This window comes from Hyaloscypha bicolor (assembly GCF_002865645.1).
Source record: "Hyaloscypha bicolor E unplaced genomic scaffold K444scaffold_125, whole genome shotgun sequence".
NCBI lineage: Eukaryota > Fungi > Ascomycota > Leotiomycetes > Helotiales > Hyaloscyphaceae > Hyaloscypha > Hyaloscypha bicolor.
In genome coordinates, this window is record NW_020194627.1 from 298,137 (window position 1) to 314,427 (window position 16,291).

Sequence of the window (16,291 nt, forward strand, 5' to 3'; positions counted from 1 at the left end):
AGCAGAAGATACTTTAATCTATCTCCATCTTAGAAATGTTAAATAAAAAGATTGCCCAGTAAGAAAGTTTAGGGTAGAAGAGCGATTCATCAGTTCACCTCTCTTTGTAATCATTGTCATGACCTGAGGTACATCTAGCGACCTTCCGGCAGCGCCCAGCTTTCTACCAACTCCGCCAAGGTATCTTCCCCTCCAACATTGCCAGGAAATACCACATACGGAACACCGCGATGTCTAGACGTCTCTTCATCACACCTCCACAGAGGTACTCCCGGAGCCGCCTGTCCAACAACCATGGCACGCTTCATTTTCAACCCTTTCGTAGCGATATCAGAAGAAGTAATCCCTCCCTTCGCAACGACATATCTCGGCCGTACATCGATACCAAGCATTACTTTGACAAGCGTAGCAGCGACAGTTCCTCCAATGCTCAAACTCGAAATGGCATCGTCGCCTACGACCAAATCTCGCGATGTCATCACGAGGACGTCCTGGCCACTCTGAAGCTTCTGGGAAGCATCTTCAATGGCCGTATTTACGATTTCTGTGGCATTTTCTGAAGAGTGGATCAACTTCGAGACCGGAAGCTCTATCACGTCGAGTTTTGATGCTCTTCGCCTCAGCAAAGAGTGCAATTGTAAAGTCGTCTTTGGAACATAGGACCCGGCAATAATGAGACCCCCGCTAGGGTTGCTGCTCATGTCGAGAGATTCCGCGGATAAAGGTGGAATACCAATGATGCCGAGGCGCGATGAAACAAAAGCTGCACCGGTGCGATAGAGGTACTTGCGGCCCTGTTGCTCGGCTGACAGCTGAATTAGCCGATTTGATTAGGCATGATGTTTGTGGAGGGTAGCAAAAAAGAGTCCTCAAAGTCTTGAAATGGCTAAGAAGCGGAGCAAGAGCTTACCGGCAAGGATTCCTGCAGCAAAGACATACATGTCAGACTCCGCAGCCGCGTTGACGATAATGACGCTTCTTCGTGGAGCCTTCAGGAGCTTCTCTGTGACAATCCCAGGCCCGCACCTGATATCCTCAAGACTTATAGAAAATATATCGCCCATGCTGAACTTGAAACCAGCTTTCTCCAACACATAGTCCTTCAAGTTCGATGACTTGTATCCAAAGGTGGCATCTCGAGCAAATTGTGTCTGGCCAGATGGTATTAAAAAATCGCCTTCTGCAACATAGTGAACGTCATTGATAGTGTACCTGCCACCCTGGTAGAAGAAAGGGGCCAGGATCCATCCGTCTATTCTGTCTCTTCCGAGTGTTCTTTCAACAGTTTCTGGTTCATCAGGGAAATGACCCCGCAATGTAGAATCCCCGCGAAGAACAATTTCGAATTCTTTCCCAGCTAATTGCGCTGCATGCTGAACGTTCTGGCAGATGATCTCCAGAAGCTTCTTTGCTTCCACTGGCGGGAAGGCTCGAGAGTTCGTCAAAATGAAAAATCCCTTTTCACTACAATCAAACTCGCGCTGTAAAGTTTCAACATCCCACACAGTGAGTACCGCAATATCATGGCAGGTTTGCGTGCCAGTTGGGTCATCATCCAGAATGACAAGTAACGGGGTCTTGTCATCCGAGATGTATTCTCTGATAGAGTGAAGGACGTCTCCGTTATACTCCGAAGGAAGAGAATCTATTGTTTCTTTCAGAGGCAATGTTGGATATTCACGTGGGTTGAAACCTGTATCCTGTGGTTTGGCACTCTTCGAAACAGAGACTCCAGTCATCAGTTCCCATAACCTGACGATTCCACCATCTGCTTCCCGAGCCCATCCATGAGATGCCCCCATCAAATTCATCTGATGGGCAGCCGCAGTGAGAAATGCCGGGAAGCCCAATCTTTTCGACTCATCTAACACCATGCCCAAGTCCTTCACGAAAATGGCGAGCATTGAGTGAGGCGTCCAGTCTGCTGATAACATTGCCGGGACGCGATTTTCAAACATCCAGCTCCCTCCAGCTGCGTTTTTAATGATTTCGTATAAACTCCGGGTGTCTAAGCCCAATTTAGCTCCAAATGCCATAGCTTCAGCAGCTGCCATGATATGCACTCCAGCGAGGAGTTGGTTGATGAGCTTGATCGAAGAAGCGGCCCCAATACCTCCTTCAGCATAGTAGATATTATCCGGCTTTCCGCTCATAGCAAGAAGGACTGGATTAACTTTTGACATGGCGGTGTCAGTTGCCGAGCAAATTATCTGTTCAACTTGGTAAGTGATAAGTTTAGAAGCGGGCTAAACCCTTACTGTCAAGAGTCCCTCAGCAGCTTTGGCCGCTCCTCCGCTGACGGGCGCATCGACAAGATAAAGCTGCTTTTCCAACGCTTCGAGCCGGGTTCCGATTTTTTGTACAAAAGATGGCGGCACAGTTGAGGTTAGAATCACAACCGCACCACTTGGCAGTTTCTCTGCCGCATTGCCAGATCCAAAAAGTACTTCCTCAACCTGTGATGCAGTTTGTACCATTACAATCAAAACATCAGCATCCAAAGCTGCTTCTGCTGGTGACTCTGCCGCTTCAGATTTTCCTCCGCTCAAGAGGAAATTCGAAACCGGTTTTGGTGAGATATCGTATCCGGTGACATGGAACCCACCGTTCACCAAAGTAGTTGCCATTCCAATCCCCATTGCTCCAAGGCCAATAAAACCAACCTTTTTTATCTCATTTGGTGTTACAATTGGTGTCAATCTATCGTCTGTCGGTGCTTTCTTCTTGCCTCCATCGTGAACTGCAGACTCAGCTCCAGGTGTGAATACCCGCACCAGTCCGGAGTCGTCTTCTTTACCATATCCACACAAAGATGCTGAAAGGTAAAGTTGCTCGGCTGCCGAGGACAGTGGAAGGGGGAATCCTTGTGATCGCGCCGACGATGTGACTATTCCCTTTCAAATATTAACTACGCAGTCGTATATGGAAGGGTCGGATTTCATACCATGTCCTTTACAAAAATATCCAGGGCCGATTGAGGTGTCCAATCATTGTCCAGCATATGTGACACTCGATTCTCAAACATCCAACTGGTACCTGCAGCGTTGACTATGATCTCATAGACTCGGCGGGTATTTAGTCCCATTCGAACAGCTAGACCCATCGCCTCAGATGCAGCCGCAATATGAACTCCCGCTAGTAACTGGTTAATCATCTTGATATTACTTGCGGCACCAATACCCCCGGGTATCACAAAATGCTTTTCCGAGAGATCGTACAAGATTCGTTTGCTTTGACTTAATGCAGCCGGAGTTGCTGATGATAAAATTGTCAGCGTCCCTTCGGCTGCTCGGACAGTTCCACCTGATACTGGGCTATCGACCAGGAAAATGTCATTTCGACCCATGGATTCTAGTTTGGACTGTATTTCCATGAGATAGGCAGATGGGACTGTGGAACATATGATTATAGTTGCATTGAGAGGAAGAACTGATTTGACTATTAGCATACGAAGTGAAAAGAAGTATCCCGGAGGGATATGATCAAGCTTTTCACCGAGGACATGGTGGAAGAAACGGGAAGATACCTTCAACGGCCCCCATTCCAGAATCAAACAATACAGAATCTGCCTGTTGTGAATTGGCAACCATACAAATCAAAACCTGCGCCCCGCGAGCTGCCTCTCGCGGTGATTGTGACATATTTCCTCCTGCTTCCAGAAATCTGAGGCGAGTTGGCTCATAGACGTCGTATCCAATGACATGGTAGCCCATCTTTAGCAGATGAGACGCCATACCGAAGCCCATGGCACCTAACCCTACGAAGGTAACGATGGTGGAAGTTATCGAATCCATTTTCTGGTAATCTTCTATGGAAAAAGCTTGTTGAATATTCTCTAAACGTTAGTCCTTGTCCCCTAACATCTTCACGCGCTCTATAACCAGAGACCGACAAGTAAACAAAAGCCCCGAAGACTCGCGCTCCTCCAGCGAAAATTTAGTGATTGCTGTGATTGGACATGCACGCCCGGAGTTGTCAGCGGGATTGTCTCCGCAGTCTCCGCAGTGCGGGGTTCAATCCGAGTACAGTACACCACTGGGCGAGTTCTCCGCCCCTTCCGACTCTTCTCTTCTTGCAAAACCCGCTCCCCTCACGGACACATATCCGCACTGCTACACTTGACATCAAAGACCTATTCGACGGCCAAAACTTCAAAAAATTGGTCTCAGACGCGGTATGAAGCGCGCTCATTATGACATCAGCGACAGGGTGCCTTCCCCGCAGATGCAGGATGGGTCAGATCACATGATTGACACTTCAAACGGAGCAACGAGGGGAGTATCGAAGAGACTTCCAAAGGTTTCCAAGAAGATACAAGCTTGTACGTATTGATGTTCTTATAGCACCGAACCCACTTGGCAAGTTCCAGCAAATTCAGAGTATCAGCTGAGGGCAGTTTCAGGCACGGAATGCCAACGACGAAAAATCAAATGCGACTTGAAAGAGGGCGGGGAAACAATATGCAGCAGATGCCGAAAGCGAGGGTTTCAATGTGTGGTTAACAAGAATCTTCAGTCGATTCTGGAGGATGATGGAGAGTGAGTGGACGGTGTGAAACTTGACGTTTGGATACGAATACTAATCGTTGCAGATGGAAGGCAAGGATGGAGTATACATCAGGACAACTGCGAACAGCCGTGTCTGAAATTCTGAGTAACTTAGCTCTACCCGCTTTGGAAACATTCACTTCAATCGTCCAAGATCAATCGTCACAGCAATCCTATTCTGTCAACCGTCAAGAAGACCTCCATTCCGGGATGCGTGCTTCAGCGCGCAGTCAAGAACAGGAAAGACGAACTAGTCAGAGTGCAACAATGGCAATGACAAGAGAAAATTCCCAAGAGCGACCAGGGTTTGAGGAAGCTGGGAACGATACCCTAATTGCCGCACCCATGGGGAGCCTCTACGAAGTCACTAAGCTCAGAAACTTGCGCAGCAATCCACATGGCTACTTCCAGCAAAGCACAGCTGCGCCTTTAGAGGACAAGGATTTCATTTCAAGTGGCGAAATCGGCTTAGCCGAAGCAGAGGAAATGTTCCAGATATTCGAGCGCTCTCTGAATCAATACCTCTGGGGTGGGATTGTCCTTCTACACAAGGATCTGCTTTCAGTTCGGCGGTCATCCTCCTTGTTACTAGCAGCAATTCTCACGGTGACAGCGCTCCATATTCCTGGAAAAACCTCCACATTTGATGTTTGCTACGCAGAATTTCTCGACCTTGTCAGTGCCTCAATGATGGATCGCTATCATACACTTGACGGAATTAGAGGGCTGTGCATCGGGGCATTTTGGTTGTCGGATGTCAGCTGTTAGTTCCCAGAGTTATTGTCATGTTGTAATCCTTCTCAAAAAGCTAATCGGGCTTTTCTAGGGAAATTATCTGGCCACGCAGTGAGGATTGCAACCGAGTTGAATCTTCACCGAAGCTATGCTCGAGCAATCAAAGGCTCCCAAGAGCATTTCGAAGGTGCTCGGCTGTGGTACCTTCTATACGTCTGTGACCACCACTTCAGTATTGCGTATGGCAGACCACCTGTTATCCAAGATGACGCCTCAATTGTCCAACACGAAAAGTTTCTGCAGTTGCCTGGGGCGACACAGGCGGACTTCAGACTTCACAGTCAGGTGGCAATCTTTATCATTCTTACCCAGATCTACAACGCTTTTGGACCTGAAGTAGAGGCTAAGCTAGAAGAAAATGATTTGGGTCGACTTCGGCAGTGGAACATTGAAATTGATCGTTGGCGTGTTAGATGGGAGCCTCAGCTAGGTATAATATATCACCACCAGAGAAACCATTAGCTTAGGCTTGTATTGCTAATACATTTCAGCTCCCAATACCCATATATCATCTTACCCCTCAAAAGGAGTAAACCTTCACTACCACTTCGCAAAACTGCAGCTCAACTCCCTTTCACTCCGTGGCTTCGAACAACTCTCCTCCCAAAACATATCCGCCGGCCGCCGCGAACATGCAAACCTCGCCATCTCCTGCGCCATGTCAATTTTGCAACTAGTTATCGACGAGCCTGACATCAGAGATGCACTAATTGGTGTACCGTTGTATCTCCATACAATGATTACCTATGCTGCTGTTTTCCTTCTGAAAGTTCAACAGCAGTGGAAGGCGGCCCGTTTAGGCACAGATAGTGTCCTTATTCGCGAAAGTGTCGAACATATCATCACGATTTTCAGCAAAGAAGGCGCTAGTGAGCGCCATTTATCCTATCATATAGCACGCGGTTTGAGGAGGATGCTGGGGCGCCTGTCTCGGGAAGGACTAGCTGATTTGAACCCACAAGAAAGGGCGGCACTGGGATACTTTGACCAGTCGAATGGTACCAATGGAATTCAGGATGTGAACGTCGGGCAAGATTTCGGTGCCAATTATGTATCTCTGCCGCTGTATGGGGACTCGCCCGAGATGTTTGATGAGAACTTTTTCCCAATTGGGTTCTTCGATGTTACTAACGCTGGGCCCTGGCAGTGGCAACCTGGAACTATGTAGAAAAGCCTCTCACCGTCTTAAAAGTATGAATACTCAACGTTCCAATCGGAATTAGATTTTAAATTTTGGAGCAATACTTGCAAAAATGTAATCGTGCCACCTGTGATTAAATGCATTTGTTATCGAATTGCTCTCTCAACTTAGACTTGAAAGTGTTCAAAAGGCAAAGGATACTTCTTAAACAGTCATCAAACTACTTTCATAAACTTAGCTTACTGGGAAGAAACACTCGCGACATAGTTCCATCTTTCTAATACAACTAAGCAGCAGTACTGTGATGACTACTTGACAAATTGCTGGTCGGGGAAGCCCAGGTTAACTTTCCACGGCGGATTTCCGTGTCTCTTTAAATTGCCTCCAGAAGACACCTCTGCGAGGTCATTCATATCATCACGCTCCAACTTGGTAATTTGACGATTTGCCTTAATTCGTGCTGGAGTTACGGACTTTGCAAGTACGGAATGCCCCCTCTCAACTGTGTGAACGATTAGAGACAAAGTACGCAATCCCGGAATATTTACGTACTATGATAACTCAGGAGAATACTGGCAGGCGAAACACCATTTTTTGTTGCAATCTGCACAACAACTGGGAGGGTCAATAGGGGACTGCCAGTACTGCCGAGAGGGCTGTATGCCGTGATATGAATGCCCTTGGCTTTGCAAAAATCCGAGACGTCATCTTGGGGCAATAGTGGGTGATTCTCGATCTGATTGACTGCTGGAACAATGGAGGCACGGGCAAGAAGTTCCTCGAGGTACACAACACTGTAGTTCGCAACGCCAATGGCCTTGACCTTTCCTGTGTGAAGAAGTTTCTCCATATCAAGGTACGTATCCACGTGATGCCTACTGAAATCAACATCACGGCTTCCATCCGGTGTGGTAGGAAATAAGGGGTGATTTCCATTCGTATTCATGGCGACAGGCCAGTGCATCAAGTATAAATCAACGTAGTCTAAGCCGAGCTTCTCCAGACTCATCGCGAGGTTTTCCTGCACACGCCTATGGTGTGTGGACCATAGCTTGGTGGTGACGAAGACATCTTCACGTTTGATACCCGCCTCAAATGCCTTCTTCAGTCCGATACCAACTTCTTCCTCGTTTCCATAGCTGTATGCTGCATCAATATGGCGGTAACCAATTGAAAGAGCATATTCGACTGCCTTCTCTACTTCTCCTGGCTTTGACTGCCAAGTTCCTGAACAGGTCAGAGATATCTATTCGTTGGTCTCAAAAATCTTACCAAATCCGAGCGCCGGGATTTTCCTGCCAGTATTGAGGGAAAATACAGTTTCTGCCATGATTTAAATCTGGGGGTCACGGGCCAAACTCAGGTGTACTGTAGGATGTATATCTCTCCAGCTCTTGCGTTGTGATCTACTCAACTGCGGCCGCAGCTCATCATGGAAGGTCTTTTCAATCGGCCAAATGTATGCAATGATTTTGCACCTATCGGACGAACACCGCCTTCCGCAATAAGATTTATGGAGCATTGGCCCATGAATTTGGGGGATCGCGCAGGCTTGGCAGGCTAGTTTGGAGGCTTTTGTGGGCACTGAGCCACTGGGATGATCTGGGTGACAATCAGCCAACAAATTTTTTCAGGTAGATGTCATCCTCGCTTAGCAATCAAACCCCTGAGTGACTCTGCAGTTCTTGGTGGCAACCCGACATCTCGGATAACCTCATCCGTACCTTGACAGGGGGACCCCAATTAATGGCCTCCTCCCCGACGGATACTAATGGAAGTGGAGGAAGCGATGGTCCTAGTAGTTTGTTCACAGGATCTCCGAAACCCTTGCAATGACCAAATTCTAAGCAGTTCTTCGAGGCCAGCAGGGATGCTCACGGATGCCCTCTGTCAAAAGCACATCCAAAATTTTCAAGCAATACCAACATACATTACTTTCAAAAATTAATGTGATTAACTTAAGAGATACCGAACATTCGATTATAAGAGGGAGAAAAGGTAGGTTTAGACCTTTGTGCCGTCGAGGTTTTGAGGTGTCTGGAATGGATTTCCGCGCAACGCGAAGGAAGGCCCCCGCTTATTTTCGAAAAGGCGACGAGGACTTTCTGTTATCGCTATTCAAACGTCCAATACGTACACGGGTAATTTACGCCAGTCACGGAAAGTGCATCGTTCAACAGATAATTTTGAATTCTTGTCTCATGTACGCAGGCTCAAACAGTGACTAGAGTATTACCATAACCACTCACACTCCCACGACCAAGCCCTACGATTCTATCATCTAGTATCAAACAAGCCCGAAGCATCTTGACTTCTACCCAGTTACACCCACAGATGCCTATTCCTTCAATTGGACGCGTTCAACCTGCTGGTCTGTCGGAACCCCACCTGCACCTGCATAATCCGATTTTCCAGTCCCAACATCGCTCTCTTCCTGTTCCTTGACCTCTGCAGCATCGCTATCAACATGAGAACTCGGTTTCCAGTGTGAGCCAGGTACAAAAGTCGGCGAGTTGTAAAACAGCTCATCCATGTCCTCCAAGTTAAGTCCCTTCGTCTCTGGAAGGAACGCCCAGAAGAAGAGCGCACTTGTCAAATTACAGACGATGAAAATAATGTAAAACTTCCAGCCGATGGACGATATGGCAATTGGAGTGATCTGGCCGATCATAGTGTTGAAAGCGAAGGAGGTCATCGCCCCCCACGATACACCCTTTGTACGCATGGCTGTACCGAAAAGCTCGGCAGGAATAGCCCATGAGAGGGGACCGCTGGTGACGAAGAATACGAAGTTGAAGACCCAAGTCATGACGATGAAGCCCCAGTGTGCCCCAGTGTTTGAAACTGTCGCTGGGAAAACTGCGATCAAGATGGCGTTGACGATGAATGTCCCGCTCATTATAATCGCGCCATAAATTTCCAGTGGTCTTCTCCCAACGTTGTCAATCACTGCAATGCAGACCGCGGTCCCGAGGAAAGCAATGATGGCATTGACGGCTTGCAAAAGAAGCGTCGTGTCGGTGGGAATCCCGATCTGAGCAAAGATTTGAGGGGAGAAATACTGGATGGCGCTGACTCCGGTCATTTGGCAACTGGCTTGGATCATCATCATCAGGATAGTCCGCCTGAGGTTGGGCCAGTCTCTGAAGAGATCGAGGTAAGTTTTGGACTTTTGGGAGTGTTCTTCTGCTATTTGGGCTTGGATGAGGTTGAACTCGGCGATGACATAGGAATCTTTGGTGTCGTCATAGGCGTGCAAGTGGGCTAAGTTTTTGAGCCCTTGTTCGGGTTGATCGTGGTCACACAGCCATCTCGGACTTTCTGGGAAGAGGTACACCAGTCCCCCAAGGAAAAGAGCTGGGATGATTTGGATCGCGAGCGGAATCCGCCATGAACGACTGTTACCGGTTCCATCCCAGGTCACAAAACAACCGTAGCCAGCCCACGTGGCGAAGATCTGTCCTAGAGCGTTGAAAAGTTGCTGAAGACTGGTGATTCTACCTCGAATACGGCGATGTGAGATCTCGGATTGATATATGGGAATTATCATCTATATCAAAAAAAATTAATGCCATCCACAATGCCAAGATTGGGTCCACTTACGGTCAAAAATCCAACACCAATTCCTGCAATAAACCTTCCAGCATATAACATACCGATGGTGACACCTGCTGTTTGAATCGTACCACCAACAACGAAGATGCAGCAAGCCATAAGAATAGTGCCTCGACGACCAAGTCTGTCAGAAAATCCAGCACCAAGGGCCCCAGTAAAACAGCCTCCTGTAAAGAGGGCCACCACAGTCCCAGATCGAGAGTTCGCATTTTGCTGGAGAAATAAAGTCTTGAAGGAGTCCGACGCAACAACTTCAGCTATGACACCTAAGTCATAGCCGAATAAAAAGGATCCAAGGGCTGCAAAACACCCCACCAAAAACTGATAAACTCCAGGTTTCATGTTGAATTGTTGAATGTTTTTGGGCTGAAAAAATATGTTTTTTCTGATAACATCACTTCGGAGATGTCTCGAGTTATATTACCAGTTCCGACATGTCACTCGAAGTACGCTCTAGAGAAGAGTGGGATCGCCGCATGCCAGTTTCTCCATCTTGCGGATACATCACCGCTATCACTCCGCATTCTAGTGTGGTCACTTTGCGGGGATGAAGGTTAATAATCCGGGGTAAAAAAAGTCCGCCGGGGAAACGAACTTGCGAGCCGTTCAGCTTCGTGGAAGCGCCAGAAAATCATATGACAAAGCACCCTCTGTCCCCAATTCGGCGAGGAAGAAGGGAGCGGAGTGAAAGCCGCTATGTCAACCGGTTGTGGAGTCATGATTTATAAGGGGACTGTCTACCCCTGCCAAGCCTGTCATCCCGCTTTTGTGATACGCTGAAGCATTGCATGATCGCTCCTCGAGGAGTGGTTTGAATACCGCATCTGCGGGATTTCCGGGAGTAGTGGCAATGTGTCCTGGGAATAAGATGTTCGTTTACTTCACGGAATGCAGGCAGATGGGATAAAGAACGCTCTCCTCATATTCAAATAGCTAACAACAGTTTCAAACGAACTTCGCCCAAAATAGAATTCTTTCCATTGTTTGAAACTTGGCGCTCAAGAATTATCCAACATGGGAAATAGCGAAATCTCTATAAAGTCGGGTGGCAAACGCATCCTCTTTACCGGCGGTAGTGGAAAAGCCGGAAGACAGTATGTGTCAATCTCTGAGCCCAAATTCCCCCTCTCAGATGCCTGGAGAGGCTGTTCTCGTCTTTAGAGTAAAGAGAACTCGAAACATGGTTTCAACTCCCTAATTTGTTCCCCGCCAAGCAATGCTGACTCTGAGATTTTCCAGCGTGCTTCCTTACCTCCTCGAGCAGGGCCACAAAATACTAAACGTAGACCTTGCCCCTTTCCCGGATCCAAAGGCCGACATCTACACCTTGAAGGCAGACCTCACGCAATCGGGTCAAGCATTCAATGCTCTAACCTCGCATTTCAACATGAGCGGTTATGATGAGAAATCGCTTCCTCAGCCACCAGATGTTGTGATACATTTTGCTGCATATCCTCGCAATATGATCGTTCCCGATAACGAGACATTCCAAGCGTAAGTACCAAAGTTTCCCACCTGAACTAGTAAGTAGTTTGGCCGTTGACCACGCCCTCTAGCAACGTGACGTCAACTTACAACGTAATCGAAGCTGGTAAGTGTTTCAAAAACTTTGCTCAAGTATTGTGACTGACAATGCTCTCACAGCTTGCAAACTGGGTGTCAAGAAAATCATCGTCGCGAGTAGCGAGACAACGTACGGCGTTTGTTTTGCTCAGGGTGACGCAGACTATCATTCATTTCCTCTCGAAGAAGACTACGACGTCGATCCTGAAGATTCCTATGCTCTTAGCAAAATCTGTGCAGAAAAGACAGCAAGAACAGTAAGTTGAGATTATGTGAGTGCGGAAATCTGACTACAGCTCACAAGGATTAGTTTGCGAGACGATTTGGAATAGATATTTACGCCCTTCGAATTGGGAACGTCATTGAACCCCACGAGTGTAAGTCATTGCACAAAGATAACTCGGCGCGGGGTTGAAAACTAATGAATACACAGATGAGCGAGATTTTCCAGGCTACATTTCAAAACCGGCGGGCCGCAAGCGCAATGCCTGGTCATACATTGACGCCCGCGACCTGGGACAGATTTGTGACTTGGCAATCAAGAAAGACGGACTCGGCTTTCAGATCTTCAACGCCACAAATGATACGATCACGGTTAAGGAGACGACGAAGGAGTTTTTGGCAAAGAATTACCCGAAAACCAAGGTCACTCGTGAGATGGGAAAATATGAGGCACCACTGAGTAATCGCAAGATTAGAGAGGTCTTGGGATTCAAGGATGTGCATGACTGGAGAAAGTATGTCAATAGTTAGATAGCAGATTCTCCCTTAGATACTGCTAAAACCACTACTTAAACCTGCCACCGCATGTTGCACACCTAGAACCTCCTGTTATTTTTTACTCCTCCTTCCACACTTCCTTGTGTCGCACCAAACCTTGAAATCCCTGTATACCCGTCCCAGCTCTTCTTTATCAAAACTGCAAACCCAAACGGACCTGCCAAAATCCCCTCTCTCATAGGCCAACCCAACAGCCCAGAAAATTTCTCTTGTTATGTAAATGTATTTTGGTAATCTCAACCAATATTTACCTCCTTGTCTTCTATGGCAGCTCTTTGCCAACCCTGAACATCTGAAGTACAGAAATTGAGGTAGATAAGATAATATTCTAAACGATAAAGAAGACAAGCTGAGGAAATACTGCGAGCCTGAAACATACTAATGAAGGGCTTGACTGAAGTAAAGACTCGCAGGTAAGTTGTAATTGTTAACAACAGTATGTCAAATGAATAGATTAGATTAGATTAATAGCCATTAATCTAATTTAATCACGAAACATACTCATTAATCATATTCTGTTCACGTATTAATTAGATTAATACACACGTAATCGTACTAGCCGAATCTGGTAACGCTCCTGCCCGTTCTAGCTCTAGTACTATCCTAATTAGGGGCAGTAGCGCTTAGTAAGCGAGCTAAAGTTAGATAATAAAAGAAGAAATATAGAGATTTCAAAGAAAATAACTTATTTATTATTATTAAAAGTTAGTATTTAGCTATTATTATATAAGCCCTAGCTTAATTTAACTAGAGCTACTTAATAAGTGCTTTAGTTATTTGATAATTATTAAATAAATATTAATTTATTATAATTATAAAATAATTTAATTAATTAGTTCTATATTAAATTAATTATAAATTAATTATATTAATTAATATACTTAATTTTTTAACATATTAGTTAATAATATAATTCTTATATAATTATTAAACTAATATTTCTATTTATACTTTTATAGCTAGCTTGCTATTTTTAGTTTATATAAGTTCTTATAGAAATCTTAATTTATTATTACTAGTTATTACTTTCTTGCTTTTATTTTAATCTCTTATTTTTATATATTATTTTCTTTTTATAAATCTTTTTCTTGTTTTCCTATAACTTATATACTCTTTTTATTATAGTTCAGGTTTCAATATTCCGATTACCTGATATAATCACCTAATAGCTAGCGTGGAAATGTATATGGAGATATTTAGGATACTAGGCCCCTTAGAAGCTAGTTTACTATAGGTATACTTAAGCCTATAGCCTCCTATATTCTAGCTTTCCCTTCTTAGCTTTAAATCGTCTTTATAAAAGACCTTCTATCTTGCTTTCCAAGCCCTGAGTACTATACCCGTAATACTTTTCGCGTATATTTATCCCGTATAATTATTCCTTATATAAGCTTATTTTATCTTTTAAGTTATTTTTTAATTTCTCTTTTTATAAACTTAAACTAAAATTAAATAAAACCTTATTTAAGTCTTATATTAGCCTTATAGCCCTTTAATTCTTTGTTTCTTTTATAAGTTCATATAACGTAATAATTAATAGTTAATAAATTATAATTTAATTATTAGGTTCCTAACTTAATCCAATTATTAGTATAGCTATTCCTTCGGGAGTCACGTGCGTAGTTACGGGACTCGGGACACGGGACATGGGCAATGGGACATGGGCAATGGGACATGGGCAACGGGATATGGGATACGGGACATGGTCATGTGACCTCGCGTCCCATAGTTGACTCGACCGTGTGAGGGGGAAAATTCGCTTGAGCCTCAGGCACATATTTCGCTTAATTATGGCGCTAAGGAGTATTTAGCCTCGCTCCCAAGCTTCTACGAGCTTCACGCTTCTATTCTGGAATTTATCGGAATTCTAGAAATCTCTTGTGTTCATACGTGACGAGTAAAATACCCGGTAATTCGCGAACCTGGTACTTGGTTCACTTCTGCCTGTTTCTTCTGAGGATCTTCAACCGGTAGCTAGTCCCCATTAGGCTTAGCAGATTTAGGGATCGCATATTAATACCACGATACTGCGATCCTTACTTCGAACTAAAAACCACTTCACTAACTTTAACGCACTTGTATTCCACGCATATTACGTGACGGTGCTACGCGTTACTAGTAAACCGACACCAATTTAATCTCGGGCCAAAACTCCGTAATTATAATTAATTAAATTATATGACCCATTGGCCGCACCCGGGCGCGCCGCGAAGGCGCGCGACAGGGTGCCCCTGGGCTATAAGCAAGCTACGGTACACGGGAAAGAAGCTCCCAGTATCGGTAGGGACAAGCTTTAGAGCTCCCTGTCAAGCGCACTCTCTAGTTGAGCAGTCTGATCAGAGCCATGGAGATGGCGTAGATTGGTTACAACGATCTGCAGGGACCACGAATAACCAGGGAAGCTCTATTCTCTGAACAGGGACCTTCGAACCTAACTACTCGCACTCTCGCAGCTGACGAGGTAACTGGACTCGAACTTCTTGATGTCGTTGGCAGTCTCGGCCTCAACCAAAGCGCTGTTCTCATCCAGGTCAATTTTTGTCACCTTGGTGCAACACACGATTTTGGCCGTGGGCTGTTTTTGAAGGTGCTTATATGATACCGCCCAGGTTGTTGTGAGGAAGAGAGATCAGGTGGTCAAGGTGATCCTTGAGATCGCTAACGTTCATCGCAGCCAGTCGGGTCCTTTCAGGTTTCCCCAATAGAGGGCTTGTGGCAAGAAACCTCGGTCTTGAACATCTTCCAACACGCCAACACGCCGCAGCTCACGAGCGGCAGGAGGATAATAATGCGTCGCTCACGGTTGCTCGTCTAGCCTGTTAGCAGCCTCGAGGAGTAGGATAGAAATACTTTTTTGACAAGTGGAAGAGCCAGCAGAAGACCTGAATACCGGCTTTAGCAATGATGACCTAAGCATGCTTTAAGTTAGTTTCTCGGAGCTGTTAGGAGCAGGAAAAGAGAAGAGGTCGCGATTGATATTGTGCGGATGGATTTAGGACTAACATTGTAAGGCGGGGACATGTTTGAGGATTAATATTCCTAATGTTTTAGGTGAGAATTCGGCCACAAATACTTGCAATGGTGGACAACTGTATCTTTGACTCAGAACAGAACTATACCCTACGAAAGAGTTAGTTGTGACCTAAATACACAGATCTTATTGTGTGTGTTGTGGGCACTCCGTGGTTCCACGTTGCCCTCCATAGAAGCATTGCTGGCCAACTGCCCAGACCACTCAACCGCCCGAACCGTGATTTCACCACAGCGGCTCTAAACAATAAAACTAATTAGACATTCGTGATAAGTGACCTCGCGATAGTGATTCCAGAGTTTTTTTTAGAATTTTCTAAGAACTTTAAAAATAGGATAAACTTTTGGTGGTCCGACAGGGGTAGTGGGCGGTCGAGTGGTATGGGGCTGTTGGCTAGCGTATGCTTCTACCGGGTACGTGAGTTACTCGTTACGTGGGCGTGGGTGCCCCTTACCTCCCCTTTAAACGTTAAATACAGCATGGCCTGTTTACAGGGGATTTTTCGACGAACTGGCTAGAATCGAAGGGTGGCCTGACCAATTCCTTGTTTTGATTCCAGCCTTTCTTGCTATATGCAGTTAAATACTAGTTAACATTTAAAGACCACTGTACAGTACGTAGTAACAAAACCAAGCAACGAGCCTGCGGACATAAGTCCTTGTTTTTAGCGATGTATTTAGGCATCACAAAACCAAAGTCGTTCACTTCACTTCACAGCTTCTTCACAACTACAAATTGAAACCTTGTATAATTCAAGCGCACACGACGAAAAATGATAGATTGAGTTTAGAAGGCCACCAAATCCAATTCTAAATATAA

At 45.5% G+C, this 16,291-nt stretch overlaps 5 protein-coding genes across 5 annotated transcripts; 2 read left to right on the forward strand and 3 right to left on the reverse strand.

The window, feature by feature from the left end:
- Positions 1–134: 134 nt before the first annotated feature.
- On the reverse strand, positions 135–3,794 carry K444DRAFT_596335 (uncharacterized protein; the record flags this gene model as incomplete). The annotated part of the gene is made up of 5 exons (XM_024878425.1): positions 135–805; positions 911–2,210; positions 2,259–2,894; positions 2,945–3,429; positions 3,527–3,794. The coding sequence occupies 5 exons, from the start codon at positions 3,792–3,794 to the stop codon at positions 135–137; spliced, it is 3,360 nt and encodes a 1,119-aa protein (XP_024732350.1).
- A 382-nt stretch (positions 3,795–4,176) lies between these two features.
- Positions 4,177–6,578, forward strand: K444DRAFT_666688 (uncharacterized protein; the record flags this gene model as incomplete). The annotated part of the gene is made up of 5 exons (XM_024887205.1): positions 4,177–4,321; positions 4,370–4,538; positions 4,592–5,310; positions 5,374–5,772; positions 5,834–6,578. The coding sequence occupies 5 exons, from the start codon at positions 4,177–4,179 to the stop codon at positions 6,508–6,510; spliced, it is 2,109 nt and encodes a 702-aa protein (XP_024732351.1). The 3' UTR covers positions 6,511–6,578.
- Positions 6,579–6,806: 228 nt separating this feature from the next.
- K444DRAFT_568446 (Aldo/keto reductase) lies at positions 6,807–7,813 on the reverse strand (the record flags this gene model as incomplete). The annotated part of the gene is made up of 3 exons (XM_024877199.1): positions 6,807–6,985; positions 7,036–7,710; positions 7,756–7,813. Coding segments are annotated over 3 exons (912 nt in total), but the record flags the coding sequence as incomplete, so codon positions are not given.
- An 868-nt stretch (positions 7,814–8,681) lies between these two features.
- K444DRAFT_568447 (general substrate transporter) lies at positions 8,682–10,446 on the reverse strand. Its single transcript, XM_024877200.1, has 2 exons — positions 10,087–10,446; positions 8,682–10,033 (listed from the first exon to the last, which is right to left on the reverse strand). Exons 1-2 carry the CDS (start codon positions 10,438–10,440, stop codon positions 8,822–8,824), a joined length of 1,566 nt encoding a protein of 521 aa, XP_024732353.1. The 5' UTR covers positions 10,441–10,446; the 3' UTR covers positions 8,682–8,821.
- Positions 10,447–10,645: 199 nt separating this feature from the next.
- On the forward strand, positions 10,646–12,414 carry K444DRAFT_655037 (NAD(P)-binding protein; the record flags this gene model as incomplete). The annotated part of the gene is made up of 7 exons (XM_024885983.1): positions 10,646–10,651; positions 11,140–11,192; positions 11,338–11,592; positions 11,655–11,689; positions 11,743–11,918; positions 11,972–12,038; positions 12,095–12,414. 7 exons carry the CDS (start codon positions 10,646–10,648, stop codon positions 12,412–12,414), a joined length of 912 nt encoding a protein of 303 aa, XP_024732354.1.
- Positions 12,415–16,291: the final 3,877 nt, after the last annotated feature.